Source organism: Maylandia zebra, linkage group LG8 (assembly GCF_041146795.1).
Source record: "Maylandia zebra isolate NMK-2024a linkage group LG8, Mzebra_GT3a, whole genome shotgun sequence".
In the NCBI taxonomy this organism is placed as follows: Eukaryota; Metazoa; Chordata; class Actinopteri; order Cichliformes; family Cichlidae; genus Maylandia; species Maylandia zebra.
The window spans coordinates 28,361,975-28,382,527 of record NC_135174.1 but is presented as its reverse complement, the minus strand read 5'-3'; the positions used below and the strand labels follow the sequence as shown (position 1 = coordinate 28,382,527).

At 40.7% G+C, this 20,553-nt stretch overlaps 1 protein-coding gene across 8 annotated transcripts in view; it reads left to right on the top strand.

Moving 5' to 3' along the window:
- Positions 1–20,553, top strand: part of baiap2b (BAR/IMD domain containing adaptor protein 2b) — a 75,882-nt gene extending 55,329 nt beyond the window's left edge. For 2 of the 8 annotated variants that reach the window (XM_076887753.1, XM_012923178.5), the window contains 8 exons: positions 2,748–2,900; positions 5,908–6,144; positions 6,978–7,182; positions 8,246–8,447; positions 8,776–8,850; positions 10,297–10,465; positions 11,783–11,820; positions 17,309–20,553. In XM_076887753.1, the coding sequence (XP_076743868.1) occupies positions 2,748–2,900; positions 5,908–6,144; positions 6,978–7,182; positions 8,246–8,447; positions 8,776–8,850; positions 10,297–10,465; positions 11,783–11,820; positions 17,309–17,453 (1,224 nt within the window). In that variant the 3' untranslated portion in view covers positions 17,454–20,553. Of the gene's footprint in view, positions 1–2,747; positions 2,901–5,907; positions 6,145–6,977; positions 7,183–8,245; positions 8,448–8,775; positions 8,851–10,296; positions 10,466–11,782; positions 11,821–12,987; positions 16,065–16,844; positions 16,889–17,308 lie in introns of those variants that run through there. The other 6 variants (XR_013099935.1, XR_013099934.1, XM_076887754.1 and 3 more) reach the window with 6 other exon arrangements.

Here is a 20,553-nt window from a genome sequence, read left to right as displayed (position 1 = left end):
CGATCGCTGTGAATGTGTCTTCTTCCTGAAGACCAGTGACCGTCTGTATGAAGACACAGGTTCAGTAAGGAGTGGAGATGACATAGATCAAATAATCATACCATACTCTTATTTATTCCTACTTTTATTACAGTCATAATCTCGACAGAGTTTTAAAGCACTCGCAGTGATAAAGTGTGTAAATGACCCCCAGTGAAGGATTATCGTAAAGCTAACGAGCATATGTAGTTAAGGTTCGGCACAGTATTACACTGTAATAAACACTGCGTGGCTATGAGAGTGTTATTGGTTAAAAAGCAGGAAAAATAAATATTTCTAGAGTTAGTCGGTTCCATAGAGAACTACAAGCCTAAACAATTAAATGCATGATGAACCACTCTCTGCAAAAGCCCTCACTTAACTCCTAAATGTAACATCAGCAGATAGAAAATCCACCACTGCTTATTTCACAATAATGTCTTCACGGCCAATTTTCTCAATAAGGACGAGCGGAAGTGAAAGCCTTCCTGTTTTAATGTTGATCTCTGTGCATTAGATTGCGTGATAGTGTTATTTTGGTGCCTGCACATTTATTTCCACAGATGATTTTTAATTAAATCTCTCAGCCGGCAGAGCGCTATGGCTACATTTTAATTGGAGCACTTACTATTTAAAGGATGAGCTAAAGCTTTACATGAACACAAGCTTACTGTGACGATATTGTTCAGTTTTGCTTTTAAAATTTAGATTTTCTTTAATAATTCAGCAAATTCTTATTTCTATTCAATTATATACAGAAAAAGTCTGAAGAAGCTTTTTAAAAGAGTCAGCTTTCCCCTTTGTCACGAGGTTGTTGCCACAGAGAGTAGCTCCACGTGTGTTTTACACCAGACGCTCTTCCTGACACAACCCCAAAAGGGATTTTTGGCACAGATAAAACAAAAATGAATATCATGTCAATAAAATACATCTACAGTGTGAAAAATCAGTTTAACTGGAGTGAACCAGTTTAAAGAGCTGTGAAAACACAAACTATGGACAAAAGTGGTCGAGGGTCAGGTAATGACGTGAATTAATAGTACCTAAACGGGGCTCAGGTTGCTGTGAGAAGGTTACGCGAGCTTATAGCAGCACAACTAAGGGATGGTTTAGGGTGACCTGATCCAGCCCTAATTATAAGATTTATCCAGAAGGAACGTTTTGAGGCTAATCTGGAGAAGAGGGTGTTTGTTTGGTGATCCCAAACCGGTTCCATAGGAGACGGGTCTGAGCTGAAGGCTCCGCCTCCCATTCTACTGTTAGAAACTCGAAGAACCCCAAACCAGCCCGCAGTCTGAGAGCAAAGTGCTCTGTTGGGATAATATAGCACTATGAGGTCTTTAAGATATACTGAGGCCTGATCATTCAAGGCCTTGCATGTGAGCAGAAGGCTTTTAAATTAAATTCTGAATTTAATAGAAAGCCAATAAAGAGAAGCTAATATGGGAGAAATATGCGCTCTGGTACTCTCGCTACAGCGTTCCAGATCAACTGAAGGCTTTTCGGGGAGCTTTTAGGGCAACCTGATAACAAAGAATTCAAGCAGTCCAGTAAATTTCAGCTTTGCATAAAATACTTCAGATGATTTCTTTTTATACATTCAGTTTCCCATGTTGTCGGTAAGTGTGATGTTGATGGTGAGGCAGGAATATTTTCTAAAGAACACATGATTATGCTTCATTAAAGGACTAATTAGTACATCTGGTGCTGCTTAATGTGTGATGGTGGTTATAGCGCAGTGTTAGGTCATTTAAGTGCTGCTTTCTCTTTTTTAAAAGCTCCAGTCTGCCATCCACAGCACTGGTGCTAGTTCAAACAGCCAGTTGCACATGACAGTGCGTAGGCTTCTAAGTTTCCCTGCAAACCACCGAGCCGCGGTCATTAACGCCTCATCCAGGAGCTCCTTGCTGTCTGGCACTCAGAGAATGTTGTTTCACATTATGTGACACCGTGGGAATCTGAATGTTTTCACTTACGTAAGCGAGCCTGCGTTCATTCTAATTTTGCCTTTGTGTGCCTCAAGGTGATTGTGGATGTGGACGAGTGGCTCCACTTGTTTGGTGGAGAGGAGCCATTCTGCACCCTTACGCAGTACAAGCACTAAATGGACTCAGTGGGCTGAGCCGGTGAAGGAGGTTGAATGAGTTTAAAAGCTCGATATAGCTTGGAAAGAGCGGATTTCAACTAATCTGCGGGAAATTTAGAGCACCAGTCACTGTGATCACATAATAGATATGTGATCAGACAGCCTGAGGGGCCTGACTTCTTTCTGTCTAATTCACGGTTTTCAGGTCTGATGTGCTGTGACATTTTCGATTTAATTTTCAAGGCGGCACACGAAAGCCCAATTTGTCTGCTTTTTATATGTCATGATTGTGATGTATGATGCCTGAGCCATCGAAATTCTGTCCATTATCTGAAGTCATTTAAAGCTTTGATTGTTAAACGGTTGATTCACCCACTTCACATAACAGTTTTCGGGGGTTTTGAGAATAATCAAGACACCGCATCCCTGAACTTCTGTAAAAATACATTTCTGGAAAGAGATTTTGTTCTTAAAAACTTACTCCAGAGTGTATCAGTTTATTAATCACCGGAGTAGATGTTGCGCATTTCCAGTCCAGTTTATGGCGTCCTACTTTTTCCTTGAAACTTGTATTATCAGTCGAGTGTCTGGATTAAGATTGTCCTCCATGTTTTTGTTTCATGTGCTTTCTTTTTGCTCCTAGTATGTGGAGGCCATCAGTAATAAGCAGAGTGAGCTGGATAACTACATCGCTGAGGGCTACAAGAACGCTCTGTCTGAGGAGAGGAGGAGGTACTGCTTCCTGGTGGACCGTCAGTGTGCTGTGGCCAAAAACAGCAGCGTCTACCACAACAAGGTGAGAAGATATTTGATATGTTTGAATTGCTGTTGCTCCTACAACACCATCATTTATGTTGTTCCAAAACCTGAAAAAACAAGAACTTTTATAGGTTTTAAAAGTTTTAGTTTTTTTTAGTTATCTTTGTTTTTACAGTCACAAGGCTGTGACATCACAACAACACGATTGGTCTTCTCACTGACTGTTGGTCGTGGTAGGACCACATTCATAGCTCACTGGTAACTGAGGCATTTCCCAATAAGGGTAGCAGGCTAAAATGCTGTTTTAGGACTTCCAGTTGTGTAACAGGTTTGTGTTATTGTAGGGTCTTTAACTTCCAATGTAAATCGCCTTGAGGCAACTGTTGATGTGATTTGACGCTACTGTATATAAATAAAAATAAATAAAATTGAGCTTTGGGGCTTTATCAGCTTTATATTTGTATTCCTGGAAACAAATGATGATGCGCAGATCAAAATAATCATTACTTATCTCATAGTGAGTCTTTATGCAGCCCCTCAGTTTATCTTCATCATCTTAAAAAAGATGTTTACCTTTAAGTTGTTACAACTTTAGGACCACCCAGCTTCAACCTTATTGTTTGGCTTCAGAGCCTCGGCGAAAGTATGAATGTATGTTCCCACTTGTTTGGTGGGGAGGAGCCATTCTGCACCCTTACGCAGTACAAGCACTAAAGCACTAAAATCCAATATTTCACTCCAAATGAATGATCATGTTTTCTGCCACTTTTACCGCACATACCGTACAAGCTGTGATAGGAGACGTGTGCCGCTTTATCGTCTTCCTTTACCAATCGCGGCGACCTTCTGCATTTTTCATGTATTAATTCCATGAAAAACCCTAAAGACGCCTCAGATGCATCAGCCAATCACGACTCCTGTATCGCACTCCCTCACAAATGGTAAAATGTGAAAATGTCCGTTTCCTGTTTTGTCTGTTTTGTACAAATGTAAAATGTCAATTATTTTTAAAAAAAAAGTAGCAAAGGGAAGTGCGAGAGGATGTAGAAGAGGAGGATGGGAGGGAGTGTGGAGGTCGGTGGGAGGGAGAGTGACCTACTTCTGCAAGAACACTTGGTTCAGACTCACTGTGTGTGGGTGTGAAGTGTCTGAATGGGTGATTGATAGACAGAGGGAGGAAGCACAGAACACAAACTGCTGCTGTGATGATAAAACAGCCTTAAAAAAATTGTCTTAGAGGAGTTCACATTAATACTTATTTTTGAAAAAACGGTTCCCACTTTCAGCTTTATCAGTGGATGTGAGGCTCTGAAAGACTCTGATAGTTGAATTAAACTCATGTGGTGATGATAATAATCATTTGTAGTCACCCTATTTATGCATAAATACATTTAGATTTATGTAAATGTATTTTTGGGTGGTTGTGAAGCTCAGGACCAGGTAGTTGCTTCAGACTCAGGGAAGCAGCTGAGGTATCACTATGTCGCCGTTTCTTTGGTTGTAAGAGTATTAGAAATGAAATGTAATCCTAAGTTATTGCTGCTTTGCTCCACTGAACTGTTGAAACCCTGCAGGTCCGGTACTTCTTAGTTACCCTCAGGAGTACATGTACTGTGAGATGACTGCTGAAGCTCTCTGTTACTTTGGGAAATCTCGTGTTTTATTAGTTACTGTAGGCGAGCGGCTCTCTCGTGCTGTTGTCAATCAGCCGAAAAGAAAGAATGAAAGAAAACAGAGCCGCCTTCTCCTTGTCGATTTCTGTCATCACTGCTAAAGCTCTGCCCACCTACGCTCCACCTTAACTATGTGAAAAGCTTAGATTGTTATGACTCATCTTTTTCGCCAACATCCACATGAACCGAGAGAGATTTTTATGAAAACACAAAGTTTTGCGTGGGTCATACTTCATTCATCGCAATTTCACTGATGCAGGTACAAAAAGGAAGCGCTAACAGTGTTTCCTTCTGACCTGCTTTGTTCAGTGATAATTTAAGTCCCCTGAAACAACAAAAGCTGCATTAACTGTGGATAATCTACGTATGTTGTGTACTCACAGCCTTATAGCCACAGGTGGCGTGAGCTGACACGGCCGTCTCTGAGCCCGACGACCAAACTCTCCGTAGAGAACAAGTTTGAATCGCCACTTACATGATGTCACTTTATCAGTGCGAATTAGTTCTTGCTGCACTTTTTTTCCCTTTGTGTATGTGTGAGTTTGTTTGATCATCCAACCCACACGCAGACACCTGACACTGTGGCCCACATGCACTCAGCGGGGCCAGACAACCTTGGAACCACGCTGTGTTTATCCTCCACACCAGCCTGGCATGGTTAAAAGCTGTTTGCAGAGCAGATTCTGCTCGCCGTCTTTCTTTATTCATGAAAACTCAGAACTTCATCATTTATTCACTGATGACAAATGCAAATGAGAAGTATCTTTATGTAACTGAACTACTGTATAATGTATGGCTTCTCATCCCTCGTGGCCTGCGCTGACTGCGTGTTCTTTCTCCTTTTTCCTTTTCCCTTTTCCTTGCATCACCTTTTTGTCTGCTCGGATTATGTAAAAAAAAAAAAAGTGTTGTTATATTGATGCCTACAGGGGAAAAACACTTACAGAAGCGGCTTTATTTCAGAAGGTAAACAAACTAGAGAAATATATGTACACCCACAGCAAACAGGGGCAAGCGCTGCTCCCAAAAAAACAGAAAAATTAACAACTCACGCTGTGGAGCTCCAGCTTTACCTGTTTATTGCGCCACAAAAAAGTGATATTCACAGCACATCTGTGAGCTTTTTTCCTCTTTTTGTCAGCCAGGTTTTTTCTTACAAATAAGAAATATTTTATTTCTTTCTGGAATATTACATAACTGCTTAAGTGGCATACGGCGCATGTGCAGAAGAAGTTGTAAAGTGAGTAGTGACTTTGGCGGATCCGCTGCGCTCTGCTAGTACCCTCTCATTTCCTTTCAGCTACAGATTCAAATGATTTAAAACTTACACATTATTTTGACTACCAAGTATTTCTCATCTCTTTCTTTCAGGGGAAGGACCTTTTAACTCAGAAGATCCCACTGTGGCAGCAGGCTTGTGCTGAACCCAACAAACTGCCAGACCGTGCCATGTTTCTGGCCCAGCAGATGAGTGGTGCAACGGGCACCATGCCTCCTGGTGCTCATCACCCCGGCCTTCCCATCTCTGAGCCTATTCCTGGTGCTAAACCCCTGCCAGTGCCTCCAGAGCTGGCAGCCCTCAGGGCCAGCGGTGGCATGGGACAGCAGGTGAGTTCTTCTTCTGGCCTGATTTAGTTTGCCAAACACTGGTACACCCGTGTGCTTTGTTTCTTCACGCTCACTTACGTGTTAGAAATAAACATCTGTTACTATTGTTTTCCAGTGAGCTCGCTGTGGGCTTGTTGTGATAGAGATTCAAGCTTAGACTACAATGTACAATAGACTGTATTTAAAAGATGGGTGTAGCCACCATGATGTCACTCACTGGTTAGTGAATTTCCATGAAGTCTTCTGCTGTTTTCACTGTTTCTAGCCATTGGAAAACAGCACAGTTCAAAGAGTCGCCCCCTGCAGGCAGTTAGAAAAAATACACCCAGAAGCTATGTCAGTCTTTTTTTAAAGAGTTTTCGGTTATGGACACTTTCTAACTCTTGAGGTTTGAGAATGAGCGGTCAACTGCATCGGGGAATCCCTCAACACATCCTCACAAAATCTGGGTCAAGGGAAATGAAATCATTTGGTCCTTATATCCTCAGGCTCTTTGGCACCCTGCCCCCTTCCTTCTCCTCCTGCAGGCTCAAAAATGAACACAGACTTTCAAGATTCAAAGACTTCATCATTTTAATTACGGTGGTGCAGATTAGTAGAGTTTTATAACGGCAGACTAAATATACTTTGAAATTCTTTTTGCCGTCTCCCAGCTACTCCTTAAGCTTATCTTCAAATCAGCGTGAACTCAAATAGTGTTTTCACTAATCACAATTTCATGACCCAGATCTGCTCTCCTCCTTCATTATCACTAATGAGCTTCAAGATGTTGCGTAACAGCCTTTTGTGACGTAACGAGAAAAAATGTTTGCATTTTAATTGCCTGCGTGCAGAGGCTGATGGGAGGTGTGGAAGGAGGGATGCCTGTGATGAATGGTACGGCCGGCGTTCATGGAGGAGAAGACTACCAGCAGTGGATGGAGGGCAAAATCGCCCAGGGCAAAGCCTCACCGCAGACTCAGCGGCACGGAGGCGAGGTGTACTCCAACACCCTACCTGTGCGCAAGGCCGCCCCAGCCAAGAGCAAGACCACACTGAGTAAGGACACACACTGTGGGCTACATTTATTCTGTCGTGGTGTTTAATCTAACATGTCCTGGCAATAATCACACTAACGCTGCACTTTTCTGCTGAGCAAGGATGCTGATGAAAGGACTCGTTAACTGACTTCATAATCCTAAATGTATTTTAAAATTAAGAAAGGCTCAAAAGACTATATGTAATATAAAAGTGGCAGACACTTTCTCCAGTCCTGCATGGCTGTTTTAGTTTTAGAGAACATTTGCAGTTTGGTTCAGTCTTATCAGCCTTATTTCAGCCCCAGCTCTAGCAGCTCATTTCACAAAGAAAGCTCCACAGTGTCTCTCTGCACAGCAATAAACAGCAAAGTGACGACGAGACTTAGCTTCAAGAAGAAAGGAACCTCTAGCAGTCACATATAAAGCAGTCAGATATAGGTGAAAACACAAAAGAGCAAAGTCTGAGGAAAAAACAACATAATTACAGCAGTAATATTCAAGAGGATAGAAAACGGCACTCCAAATAAATGGTTCTCTTTGTTTCCGGCAGCTGGATATATGAAAAGACCATCGTTTGCTTGGCAGAATATTGTGAGCCAGTGTTATTTCAGGGCGGTGAGTTTGCCAGCTTGTTGTGGAGTTGTTCTGCTGTTTAGTGGCAAAATGAAAATATCTCGAAAAGCAAATTTAACTTGGCATTCAGCGTGCTTTTAATCACAGTGAATGTACTGGAAGGTATATTTCCAGAAAAGAATTACTGCATCTCAGATATAGAAAAAGCTAATGAGATGACCCGGCTGCCACACACATGCTCGGTGCCGTTTTAATAAGAAAGAGGCCAAAGCAAGTGGGAATAGAAGGAGATGTGATAATAAAACCAAAGTAAGACGGTACATTTCTGAGTAAAAATAGATTCAGAGGAGAATATTTCACAAAAATGTGAATAATATAAAAATCTACATTGAATAAAATCCCTGTAGACATTCTGTATGTTTCAAGCATCGTTAAGGGCTTTGTAGCAAAAACTGAAGTTTATGGCAGTGTGATAACAACTGTCTTCCTCCTCCTCCTCATCTCCACAGCAGAGACCCGCACGCTGCCCCGGTCCAGCTCCATGGCAGCAGGTCTGGAGAAAAACGGAAGAACTCGTGTCCAGGCCGTCTTCTCCCATGCTGCCGGTGACAACAGCACGCTGCTTAGCTTCGCTGAGGGCGACGTGATTACCCTGCTGGTACCCGAGGCCCGTGATGGCTGGCACTATGGAGAGAATGAGAAGACAAGGATGTGAGTGCAAAATGAAATGCAGCAAAAAAAGCGACAAATGCAGTTCTGTCAGGATCACTGTAGTCAAAGCTGAGTCGTTATTTCCACCTGCAGTGATTTATATTCGGCCCACTTGGAGAGAGGAGTGACAGAATAGAGGAATCTGCGACAAACAGACATAATGTTAAATAAGTCAGAAATGGCATGATCAGCATGAAGTGGAGGAGCTGGGGCGAAGAAGGGTTGCAAAGTGGGTTGCAGCGGCAACTGCAGACTGTAGGTGAACAGGTCAGCCAATGCTGTGCATTTGATTTTTGTGTTGTTTATATTTGATGTCCTCCTTCTGCAGGCGTGGCTGGTTTCCCTTCTCCTACACACGGGTGATCACTGAAGGAGACTCTATGCGGCAACTTCGAGTACACAAGTGGGTGTTTGCACTTTGCAGACTTCATTGTTTTGAATGCATAATCAAACTGAATGTTGTTAAGTTAAATATTAATATTATTCACAGAAACTTAATGATTTTGTTGGTTAACCTGCCAGATCTCCTTTACCAGTAGAGTTGGGGTTTTTACATAAATATTAATGTGAGATGTTACTCCTTACTCGGGCAGCGGGGTGGAGCTGCGTTGTATTACAGCAATGATGTAATTGTGCCCATGTACAGTGCTTGTGAGTCCATCAAATGCACTGAAGCATTTTTCAGAAGCATCCCAGAAACGGCTCTCTGTTCTGTGCGGCACAAAATGCACAGCGAGTGTATTTTGGCCAAAGTCATGTCAAACTGCACAGAACAGATGAAATGGGCAGGAAAAGCATTAGGAAGCTGATCAATTTTCAAAATAAAAGACCCTGGCTAAAATCTTCTGAAATGCTTTGGTTGGGATTTGACGCTGTGTGAAGGATGACACAAACCCCACCGAAGACGAAGCATCCCACACACAAAAAATGCACTTAGGAGCTGGTGAAAGCCTCTGTCTGCTGAACGTAGTCACACATCGATGAAGCAATGAGCGAGGAATCAGAATCAGAATCAGAATACTTTATTGATCCCTGGGGGAAATTATTTTTTGTTACAGTGCTCCATTTTAAACCAACATTAAGACAAGACAGACAATACGCTAACTAAGAATAGTACAATATATACATATATATACATACATACATACATAAGTCACTTATAAATAAATATTTGGAAAAGAAACATGTGTAGTTGTAGCAGCAAACAGTGTGTTAAGTGGATGCGTTGTACAGGGAGAGGGAGGTGGTCTCACACACACACACACAACCCCGTTCAGCTATCCTAGTGAGGACCTTCATTGACATAATGCTTTCCCTAGCCCCTTACCCTAAACCTAACCATAACCTAATTGTAACCCTGACACTAAAACCACATTTTGAGCCTCAAAAATGGCTTTAAATGCCTTTGTGAGGACCAGGTTGTGTGTCCTCACAAGCAGTTTTCAGTCCTCACAAAGATAGCTAGACAGGAACACACACACACACACAAACAAACATAACAAACTCTATATACAAATATCAGACTCTAGGCTATACTGCCTCAAAATAACACTGCGATATGACGTACTCATACTGGGAACAGTAATGCATGTTATTGTATTACATTGCATAAATATAATGTGATTGCACTGCCCCAGCACTCAAAATGATATTGTACCTTGCAGCAAAAGTAAACCAATCATGAAAGTACTTCCAAAATCAAAATCAGTCCCCTGATGACTCGCCCATATACCTTCCCTACCTAGAGACATCAAATGTTAGCGCCTGATTGGCCCAGGAGGAATTGCCCGATGGGGGATCACATGATTTACAGTTTCCTCCTTTTCTGTGTACTTCTTTGTGTTTCTAGTCTCCACCATGGCAAAAGCAGCAGCACGGGCAACCTTCTAGAGAGAGAAGACATGGCTCTCCCCGTCCCTGATTATGGCATCCACTCCCGTATGGCAGCACAGAGCGCTGCTGCGCTGCACGGCAGACAACAACGCCCCTACAGTGTGGCGGTGCCAGGCTTCTCACAGGTGGGGGGCCTGCAAAACAAGCACACAAACACATGCAAACTCTCATCCACCCACATGGGTTCACACATGACACACGAGCAGTCTCACGAAACCTGGCAAAGATCTCGTCTGTCTCAGAAAGTTTGGAGGTAGCTTCCCCCTACGTGCTGCCAGCCGGAGATGCTTCGCTTTGACTCGCTCTCTCTTAGCTTACATAAACGCACAAATCAGCTCTGCCTCGCTTCACATTCCTGGTCACAGAGGGTCGAGTGTAAGATGAGGCACAGCTCAGATTGCAGAGGTCTACCGCTGTCGCTGAAGGAAGTGCTTCTGACAGGCATCAGCTGATAACAGAGTCGGCGTTCAGCCAGGCTAAAGAGAAGGCAGCTGTGGTGATGGAGGCAGCTTAATTTTTCAGAAGGAAAAATCAAAAGTAGCCTTACGCAACGGTAAACTTCACTACTGGCCCACCTTCCCTCCTACGCCTCACCTGGAACATTACATGTGGGCGATGCCTAATTGCTCAGCAGTCATGTAACATCAAGCTTTGAAACATCTCTGCTGACATTTAAGGAAAAATGTGTTTTGTAATTTTGGTCAAGGATATGTATGCGTGGAAGTTATTCGGTCATTCACTTCTGATTTGATCTTTAATAAAGCACAAAATTTTGTTTGTTTAATATGAACATAAAAATGGAAAATATGTTAAATATATTTTACACTGTTTCACTTTTAAGTCATCAATTTCAACCAGTCAGTGAAAGAATAATGAGATGATAACCAGGAGAGGGGCTGATGTATATTGTAGTGTATTTTCCTACCATACAGCTTCTTTAACATCTCCAGTTTTCGTTTGATGATGCTACATCTTCTTCTTTATGTTTCTTTGTCGCCACCTTCTGACTGCTTTTGTCATTGCAACAGTTCACGACGTTTCAGAACCAGGCTCAACTAAACTCAATTTTTTATTTTGGTTAACAAAAATTATTTTTGTTAAGAGCACATTTTGTAAAATGTGCCTTTAAGAGAGAATGCAGTAAAATTTAAAAAGTAAATTAAAAAAAATAAATTTATTAATAATAAATATTATTAATTAATATTTATTTGCTCAATAAATAACAATTTATTTTTACAGATCTTTTACATTTGTGTCTTCTTGTTTTTAATAAACAGTTGAAATTGTTAAGCACTGTCTTTACCTTATTATCTTATTAGCTTATATTATCTCATCATACTGGTATGAGTGACAGTTAATGTGGTTTTCATGCTTTATTTCAGAGTTCATATTTAAAGTGCACAAACTAAACGTTTCTTTCTTCTTTGATTATGTCTTTGCAGCAGGGAGTCGAAGAGTATGAGCCTCGCTTCCCCACAAGGTAAGAACCACTCAGCTTGATTCAGTCAGTGTGTTTTTTGTGTGTGCCAGGAATCAGCTTCAACTCAGTTCCAGTTCAGTCATTTCAAATGCACTCGGCAGTGTTTGTGGGTGGGAAGCCAAAGTGGAATTCTGTCCCGTTGGCTCGAGGGCTGGAATCTGAGGCATCAGTGAGAGTTAGTTTACCAAACAGCTGAAGATGGAGAGATGAGGGATTGGGACAGATCCTGGTGCATGCCAAGTTCAGACCCACAAACAGACAACCAGCAGGACACACCACACTCTTTGTGTTGTTTTTCTTAGTTCTCCTCTGTTTGCAGCAGCATGATAGGAATCCATAGGTGATAAGATGGTGCAGTTCTGACCGCATAATGGTTTTAAAGAAGGCTGGCTTTATCTTTAAGTCATCCATTAGTAACAATTGTTTCTCTCTGTAAAACTAGATTACATTAATCATCTCTTAGTGCTGTTTTGTCAAAGCCACCGTGTGGCTCGTCCATGCCCAGTGAGTCCTCTGGTGTTTAGAAGTGCTGCTGTTTTAACACAAATCATACTTTAGACACCTAAACCAAGTAGTTTTTAATGGCTAATCCCAAGCCAGCAGTTTTTGGTGCGTAAACCTGACGAGTCAAAGTGAAAGTAAAAAAGTGGGGACTGTTATGCAGTCTCGATCTGGGCCCAAACTAGGATCCTTAACTGATAGACCTGTTTGTGGGCTCCAAAAAGCCAGTATTCCTGAGTCCAGAGGACATTGTGCATGAAATGGGGAGTCACAGGAGGCACCTGACAAAGTGGCAGTTAATTAGACCTCAGGAAGAGAAATAGTTGATTAATTTAAGTGTAAGTCATTTTAAGTTTCCTTTTGTTCATTAAGTTAAGAAAGAAAATCATGCTTTGACTCCACGGCACCTTCCCGTCACGCCACCGCCCCCCACGCTCCATGCAGCTCCTTCTGTCTGCTAACTGCACTCACTCAATCCCTGCTCGTTAAAACCACATCCACATTTTGCTTTAAAATGAGGCTCAGATCCAGTTAAACTTGTAGGTTATGCTTGTCATGTCAGAGGGTAGACGAGGTTTCTGCGTCTGCGTGTGTCCTGGTTTTGTGTTTGCTGTTGTTTCTCCTGAGCCAGCCCACCTGGAAGCCTCTCCCTCTCTGTGTCCACAGTTCCACAGAGGGCAAATTGATTTCGACAGTGTGAGGACAGACAGACAAACAGGCACAGACTCAGCCACACGATAGGACATGCACCTCGCTGCCCATCTGTCATCCTTAACCCACCCTCTTTCCCGCCTCCCTACCTCCTTCTCACGACAATAAACTCACCGCAAGCCGGTCAGTTCGTGGAAGACGCTTGGGTGTCTTTCTTTTGCTCCCTCTGATCTCCCTCCCTTCGTCCTTCAGTCCTGCCCTGTGCTGTCTAACTGGCCAGTAGCCACACTGGGCCGCTGGTGGAGCTTTGGTGCAGAGCCAAGCCAAAACCAGAACAAAGTGGACTCTGTGCCATCCGCATATTCAAAATCAGTGTGATGGACATTTTCTGTGAGGAAAATGTAACCTTTGCTTGTCTTTCATGCATGTACATTTCTTTTATATATTGCTGGGAGTTATATTTTCCCAACGAAGGAACCTGATTTTCACTAATGTCAGTGCTCTCAGTTAGAAAGACAGTGTAAAGAATGATATGTAAATCAGGGTGTAATCCTAAAGTGGTTGATCCCAAAGAGGATTTTTATATTATGTAAAAATGACATTGCAATCAATGCTTTTACTGGATCTTTCAGTATTTAACAATAATTCTACCTTTTCATGCTGTGAGGTTTTGTATTCCTCTGACATAAGAGGCCATGTATCGCGAGTAGTGAACAGCTCATGTAAATGTTTTCACACATGAAACGTGGGGGAAAAAAAATGTGACGGGAATGTTTACTGTACATAAATGTGCCATACAGAAGTGCTTGTCATGCAGTATCTATGATCAGTTTATAAAAAAATGCACCTTATGGAAGTAATAGTCTATATTTCTGACTGTGTGTAAACAAACTTACTGTAACGTTCTCAGTGTGAGCCTCTGCGCTCGGATGGACACACAAACACACCACTCTCGGGGTCCTTTGACTGTCTGTTGTGGTGCCTGAATATTGTGCCAAGGCTGAATGGGGTCAACTAACTTACGCGAGGCTCTGAGCCGAGTTTAGTGCTGAAACTGTTTGTTCGTTAGTCAGTTAACTGATGTGTTGTGCCGATTAAGTGTTTGAAATAACTTATCAGGCTTAAATGCCAAATATTTGTTGGCTTCGGGTTCTCAAATACAGACATTTGCTGCTTTTCTCTGTTTTTATATGACTGCAAATTAAATATATTTGGGTTTTGAGCTCATTAGAAGGATATCACTTTGACATCACCAGTTAAAAAAGAAAGGATCGATTAATTGCTCATAAAAATGATTAGAGTTGGAGGCAAACTCTGGTTCATGCATGAAAGAAAAGACAACTGGTATTGCGGCGCTGCTCGGTACACGTGAAACCATTAAAAAAGTTTTTTTTATCATAAATAAAAAATAGGCATAAAGTTCATTTAAAAGATTCAAAATCCGTTTCTACTTTCAAAAATATTCACATGTGGTGCTTCTGCTGTCGGTTAACTTCTGTGATTAATGTCGTTTTATGGGAACTTAAGACTTCACATGAACCATCAGCGGTATTGTGATTAATAGAAAAAAAACTACACTGGCTACAGAGTGGTGATTATACTGTGCTGCATTCAGCCAAAGTACAGACTGAAGGCACAGCCGCCTGCAGCTTTGAAGGGGAGAGGAATTCATTTGTGGTTGAAGCCTCATTCAGCCTTCTTGTACTGCTGTCTCTGCGATTAAAAGCCTGATTCGTTTTTTTCTCCAAACCTCAGTGAGTAAAGAATGTCAAGAGAACTGTTTGTCTGATCCTTTGTGTGCTCAATAAAAATACCGGTGTGCTTGTCTGTATGTCGGCCCAGTTAGTGCCTGTCTGTGCTAACCGCTGTCCCTTTGTTGACATCTGGTGTCCACGAGCTAGCCCGCTGGGACGTAGTTTCGGCTTCTGACTGAGTGCTTTCTTCACCAAAGAGAGGAGGTTAAAAATGAAACTGTGCATCTCTCCCATTCCTCCTACACTGCAAAAAATGCTTTTACTAAATTGTTAATGAGGGAAATTGTTTGAAGAGTCTTGCAATATATTTTTAAGGCACATGCATTAAAAAAAAAACCAACTTTCAAGTGCTGCTTTTCTGATCTGCCACTTATAGACAGAAAAATATTTCCAGACTCTGCCTGAGACCTAACACAGACCTTTTTTGCACTGTAGAAATGTTCTCCTTGCTGCACATGTCTGTTGTCTCTGTGCTCTCTTCTTCTCCTCTCCGTTTGTCTGTCACCTAACACTCGTCTTCCCCCCTTAGCTTTGCCAACCCCCCCGTCTTTTTTCATCTCTGTTTTGATGAATTTAGAGACAAAAGTCGAGTGCAAACGACTGGAAGCTGCCAGTGTTTCTTCTTTCTCCACTAAAATAGTCCAAGGTATGGCTGACATCGCTGCAGAGATAGCACACCAATCACCTGTGGCTAATAACGCCAGCATTCACTGACGTGCTCTGATTGTGAGGGGTTTTGTTGTAAAAGAGTTACAAGGAAAACATCTAAATATTGTATAGAGAATTTATGTATGTGCATGCTTTGGGGGCACCAAAAAGTGTAACACTGATGACCTCAAATGTATGGTGAATTTCTACTCTTACAAAGTATTAAATAAATTTATTCAGCTGGATATTTTTATTGTTTCTGTTCGTTTTTTCCCTGAAGGCTTTGGTGTGACATGATGAAACTTTTACGAAACACCATTTGAAGAAGCTTTTAATTAGCCTTCAAGTGCCAAACTAGCTCGTAAAACCAACGAACTTTCATTGACAGGCAGCATTTCAACTCTCGATTCTGGCTTTAAGTTTGTGCTGACTAAACTTTAGTCACCACATCTTTTCTCACAGCTAACAAACTGGGGATCGCCTTCTTGCTTTAATACATTAACAAGCGGCTCTTCTTGCACATTTGACATCACCACTCTTATCTACATTTCTGGAACCGAGACCCATCATAACCTCCCACCGGGCTTGTTGCATGTACAGTGTGTGTGTGTTCTGTGCACAGTAGTACTTACACTGCATCCTGACCTGCTATACACACCCACTGGCCTGCTCCTCCTGCTGCTAGCAAAGGTACTTTTTTCAACTCAACTGTGTGTGTGTGAGTGAGTGTGTCTGTTTGTGTATTGCGATCAACACAACGTGTTCATTTTAAGTGTTTTTTTATTTTTGTAGTTGTTTTGCTTCACTGTGTGGTGGGTTCACATGCCTGTTTGCCTGTTTTTTAATTTAATCTTTATTTTCCCCCGTGTGACACATGTGAATATGTATTGGTCATAATTTAAATGTAAACAGTCTCGGTGAATTTGTGGAGTTCTGATCTGTTTTTTGTCATGTTTCAATTTAATCTAAGTAAATGATGACAATAATTTTGGCTAATTTAGTAATATTAAACAAGATCTTTGCTGAGTTTGACTGGCAGCCTCTGCAGACGCTGTGTTTAATGTGGTGCTGATGTTGGTGAATATATCCTTCTTAACCTTTGGCTCAGTGAAGGTACAGCAGTGAGATCATGATGGAAAACTGTTCAGAGCAGTCATGTAAAAGTCTCACAGTGTTATCACTGAATATATCTGGCACTGTGTTACAGATAATAATGTGGAAAAAATCAAACAAAAGGAGCAACAGTACCTTCTAAATACAGGCTCCAGTCAGCTCAGTCTTGGTCTGTTTTCCCTTTTAATACCTTTAATGATACCTTGTGTTAACAGGAAACCAAATATATATGCCTTATAATGTGCAGCCATGTTAGGAGGAAGTGTGTAGTAATTTATTTCCCTGTCTCACGTTGGAAGATGTGAGTTGGTATTTGATCCTGACTGTTGACACATGGGGATTGTTTCTGCCTTTCAGTACAGGGCCTGATTACGCCCGCTTTTGAGTGACCAAAGCCCATCGTAAGTGAATAATCTTGGGTCTAAAGTGTCTTCGTGTATCCACTTGCTTTTGAATTTTTCATTATAACTGAAAGCTGCTTCATTTTTTTGTGTTTTCTTTGCGAGCTGTGGAGTGGCTTTTGGGTTATTTCCATCGCTGTTTGTTTGTTTTTAATGTGATGTGACTGCTGACCTCATCAGCTGATTGTGGGCTGTTACACTTTGCCTGAAAAACGTGTTGTTTGTTTCGGCATCATGCTTTTCGCCTCAGCTTTCTCTCTATTTGCATGACTCAGACCTTTTTATTTTCAGCAGCAATATGGCTGAAAAAAAAACTCAACCCATTGTTCCATCCTGTGCTCTTGTTGACCTCGTCTTCCGTTACCATTTTACATTTTAACAAATAAAAACCACAATCCCTTTTGCTCTTTTTCTTCCTAGCGATGATCCACCAGGCGAGCCGGATGTGGAGGCCCCGGCCAAACCGCCCCTCTCCGACGATGAGGATGAAATCGAGGAGGACCACCTTGATGAAGCTCACTATGATTCCTTGGAGAAGACTTCCAGTCCTCCAGGGGACTTCTGAGCTTTCTTTCAATGTAAACCAGCTGTAGGTGGATCACTGGTGCACAATTTCACCCTCAACCCTAAACTGGAAGGCTCTGATTTACCCTCGGTATTACAATAATGCTACAAAATGAAAAGAATGAAATATAATCAGCAGATAAAGTGCACTACAACATGTCACGGCAACAGTAATCTCTGTAATCGCCCGGAGAAAATGTAAATAAATACTAGGATTGACTTTATATTTAACCACGTAGCAAGGAAGCCACATTCAAAAGTTACAAAAATGAAAGATGAGGTTTTCCTGTTGATTGGTGACTTTGGTAAAGTGGCATTTTAGATGAGCAGCAGTGGAGCTGATTCACTTTTGTAAAGGTTTTAAAGCCTACAAGGAGCATGTGGTGTATAAAAAGAAGAATGAGAGCAGATGTTTACTCGTGTGGCTCATGTGGTTCATTTTAAAGTCAGAATTGTTGCCTCTTGTATCGTATCGTTACCCAAAGACTAAAGCCTAGCTCCATGTAGACTCACAGGATCATTAGCCGGTCATTTAAAATGCAGCTCCTCCCCTCTTGCCTTGTCAATGAAAGGGCTTTAAAATTGCTAAGCTTTACACCATGCTGGGGGACTCACCTTTGAGCCTCACCTCTCAATACTGCCTTTTCACCTGGCAAGAGCACCTCATGCTTGTCAAACAGTCCAGTGTTTGCACCATAAGAAACGTCTTATTCAGAGACCGATGATCTTAAAGCATGACGGCAGAAAAAAAAGTACTGAAACACATCAGAAAGGTAGATTATATGGAAAAAGATATCTGTAGAATACGTTTGTGCTGATAGCATCACAACTGATAAGCACACTACTCGTAGTACTGTACCTTCAACTAATTCTGTACTCACAGGAAATCTTTTATCTTTCTGCAGTACTAGAGATAAGCAGCCGTGCAGGTGTTTGTACCTACACTTAATAATGAATTTCACTGGTTCTCAGATTCATGTTTGATTGTTATTGTTCGTAGTGAACAAGCACTTTATAAGATCTTCTTAAAGCAACATGTTCAGCTGAGATTTAATTCAGTAACACAATCAACAGGAGAAACTTTGTAATTGCATGTTGTTTATCTAGTTTAAGGTAATCGTTGACAGGCAAACAGGGTCACGCTAACGTAGGTTGTGTTGGTTGCACTGAGGTCATTAAGATGTGCTCGTTTCGGTGTCTGTGGTTTACTTGTTTAAGAATTTAAAATACATTTAAATCTTAGATTTAAGTGGGGGTGTAATAATAACTTGATAAAGTACTGAAAACTACATTTAGAAAAATCACACCATCCCTCTGCTTTTCCCACTTATTGAGTTATTGATTATTTTTCATTAGCATGAACAATTATTTGATTGCAGTAAGTGTCATGGTTCTTACATATAATAATGATATTCTAGGGTCCAGTGTGGGTACCTGCTCAGGTTAGGTTTGGTTTACCTTCATGTTGGAATAGCAAACTGGAAAACAGGTTTGAACTACTTAACTGCTGGATATATATCTAGGGGGAAGGACCCACATCAGGAATTATGCAAAATTTCAGGTCTCAACTTTTTTGAAAATTATTATTCAGAAAATTATTCCAGGATGTGAAAGTTGTTTTTAAAATTTTTGTCCTCGCATCTTTCAAGCATGTGTTTCTCAAAATTATATCCAAAATTTGTGAAAGGCTCATTTTCAAAATAGGACATTTTGAAAGTTTCATATTTATCTGAGTATTTTAATATATCTTAATGGAATTTTAAAATATCTCCATAAATATAAAAAATTACCTCTTTAAAAATATTTCAGTGGATGAGGGTCATTCACTGAAATATCTTTTAAAGAAAACCAATAACACAAGAGACCTGAAATTTTAATTCCTATTAATAAGTGATGAACTGACATAAAAATACTTTTTTTTTCTTAGCCTTCAGAGAACCAGATTTCTTTTAAGTTGTTGATGAATTTCATCAGTAAATTTTAGTTAACAGGACTATGAGGTGAATTCCTATTCACAATAATAAAAATTAAGACTTTGAGATTTGACAAGAAACAAATTTGAATGTAACTGGTTTTAAACCCGATTTAAGCAACAATTGCAAGTCTGATTTATTTGTTTTTATACTTTTCATATTAGCAGAGCAGAATTAGCCTCAGTACTTTCCGCCCTTATTAAAGCACCCGTACCTCCAATGTAGTGAACGACGGAGCTTGTTATTACACATGGATGTAATCCATGTGTAATAACACATCGAAACTATCATGCACCTTATTGTATGTGCATGCAAAACATGTATCCACCACTAGATGGCAATAAAACTCGACTTCCTCACCTGGATTTAGACGGTTAGAAAGGAAAAAGAGATTTTCTTTAAGGCTATTTTTAAAGTTTCTAGAATTTTTCACACATATTTTCCCCAAAGTCAGCTGGTATTCAGCTGTATATGTCTGAGGATATTTCCAAAAAACTCCATTGTTTTATATTAATTATGAGGAAAAATCAAATTCTGGATTCTGCAGAGATCATGCTAGTACCTTCTCATTATATCAGAGTACTTGTGTAGTACAGAGGTACATATATATCCATAATGATTCACCTGCATTGGGTGATTCAGTTATTCACTCTGTTTTGTGCTCTGACCTGCTATGATAATCATTTTTAATTGTCTTTCTAAGGAAACTGTTCTTAATTATTGAGATCAATTCATGAAAAACTTCACTTCACTTCAACTATATGCTTTATTGTTCTTATAATATATTTGATAGTTAAAATTATCAAGTCTTCATACACTTATAGTGCTGTCTTCAGTTTCCCTATAGTTAATACAAAATTACACGGGATGTTTTGGAAATATCTGCATTATTTATTATTAGATGATCCCACATGTCCCAGCTCATTTTACAGTTATGCTTCAGGGGGAGATATAAGAAATTAGCTGAAAACTATGTGACTCAGAAATATGGAAACCAATAAAACCTACGTTAATGTAACATAAGGAGTACTGTACTGGCAGTCTACACTATAATGATGTGAGTTGATGGTAAACAAATTGTTTGTTTTTTAGTTTAATTCTGACAATAAAGAATCAAGTATTTAACAA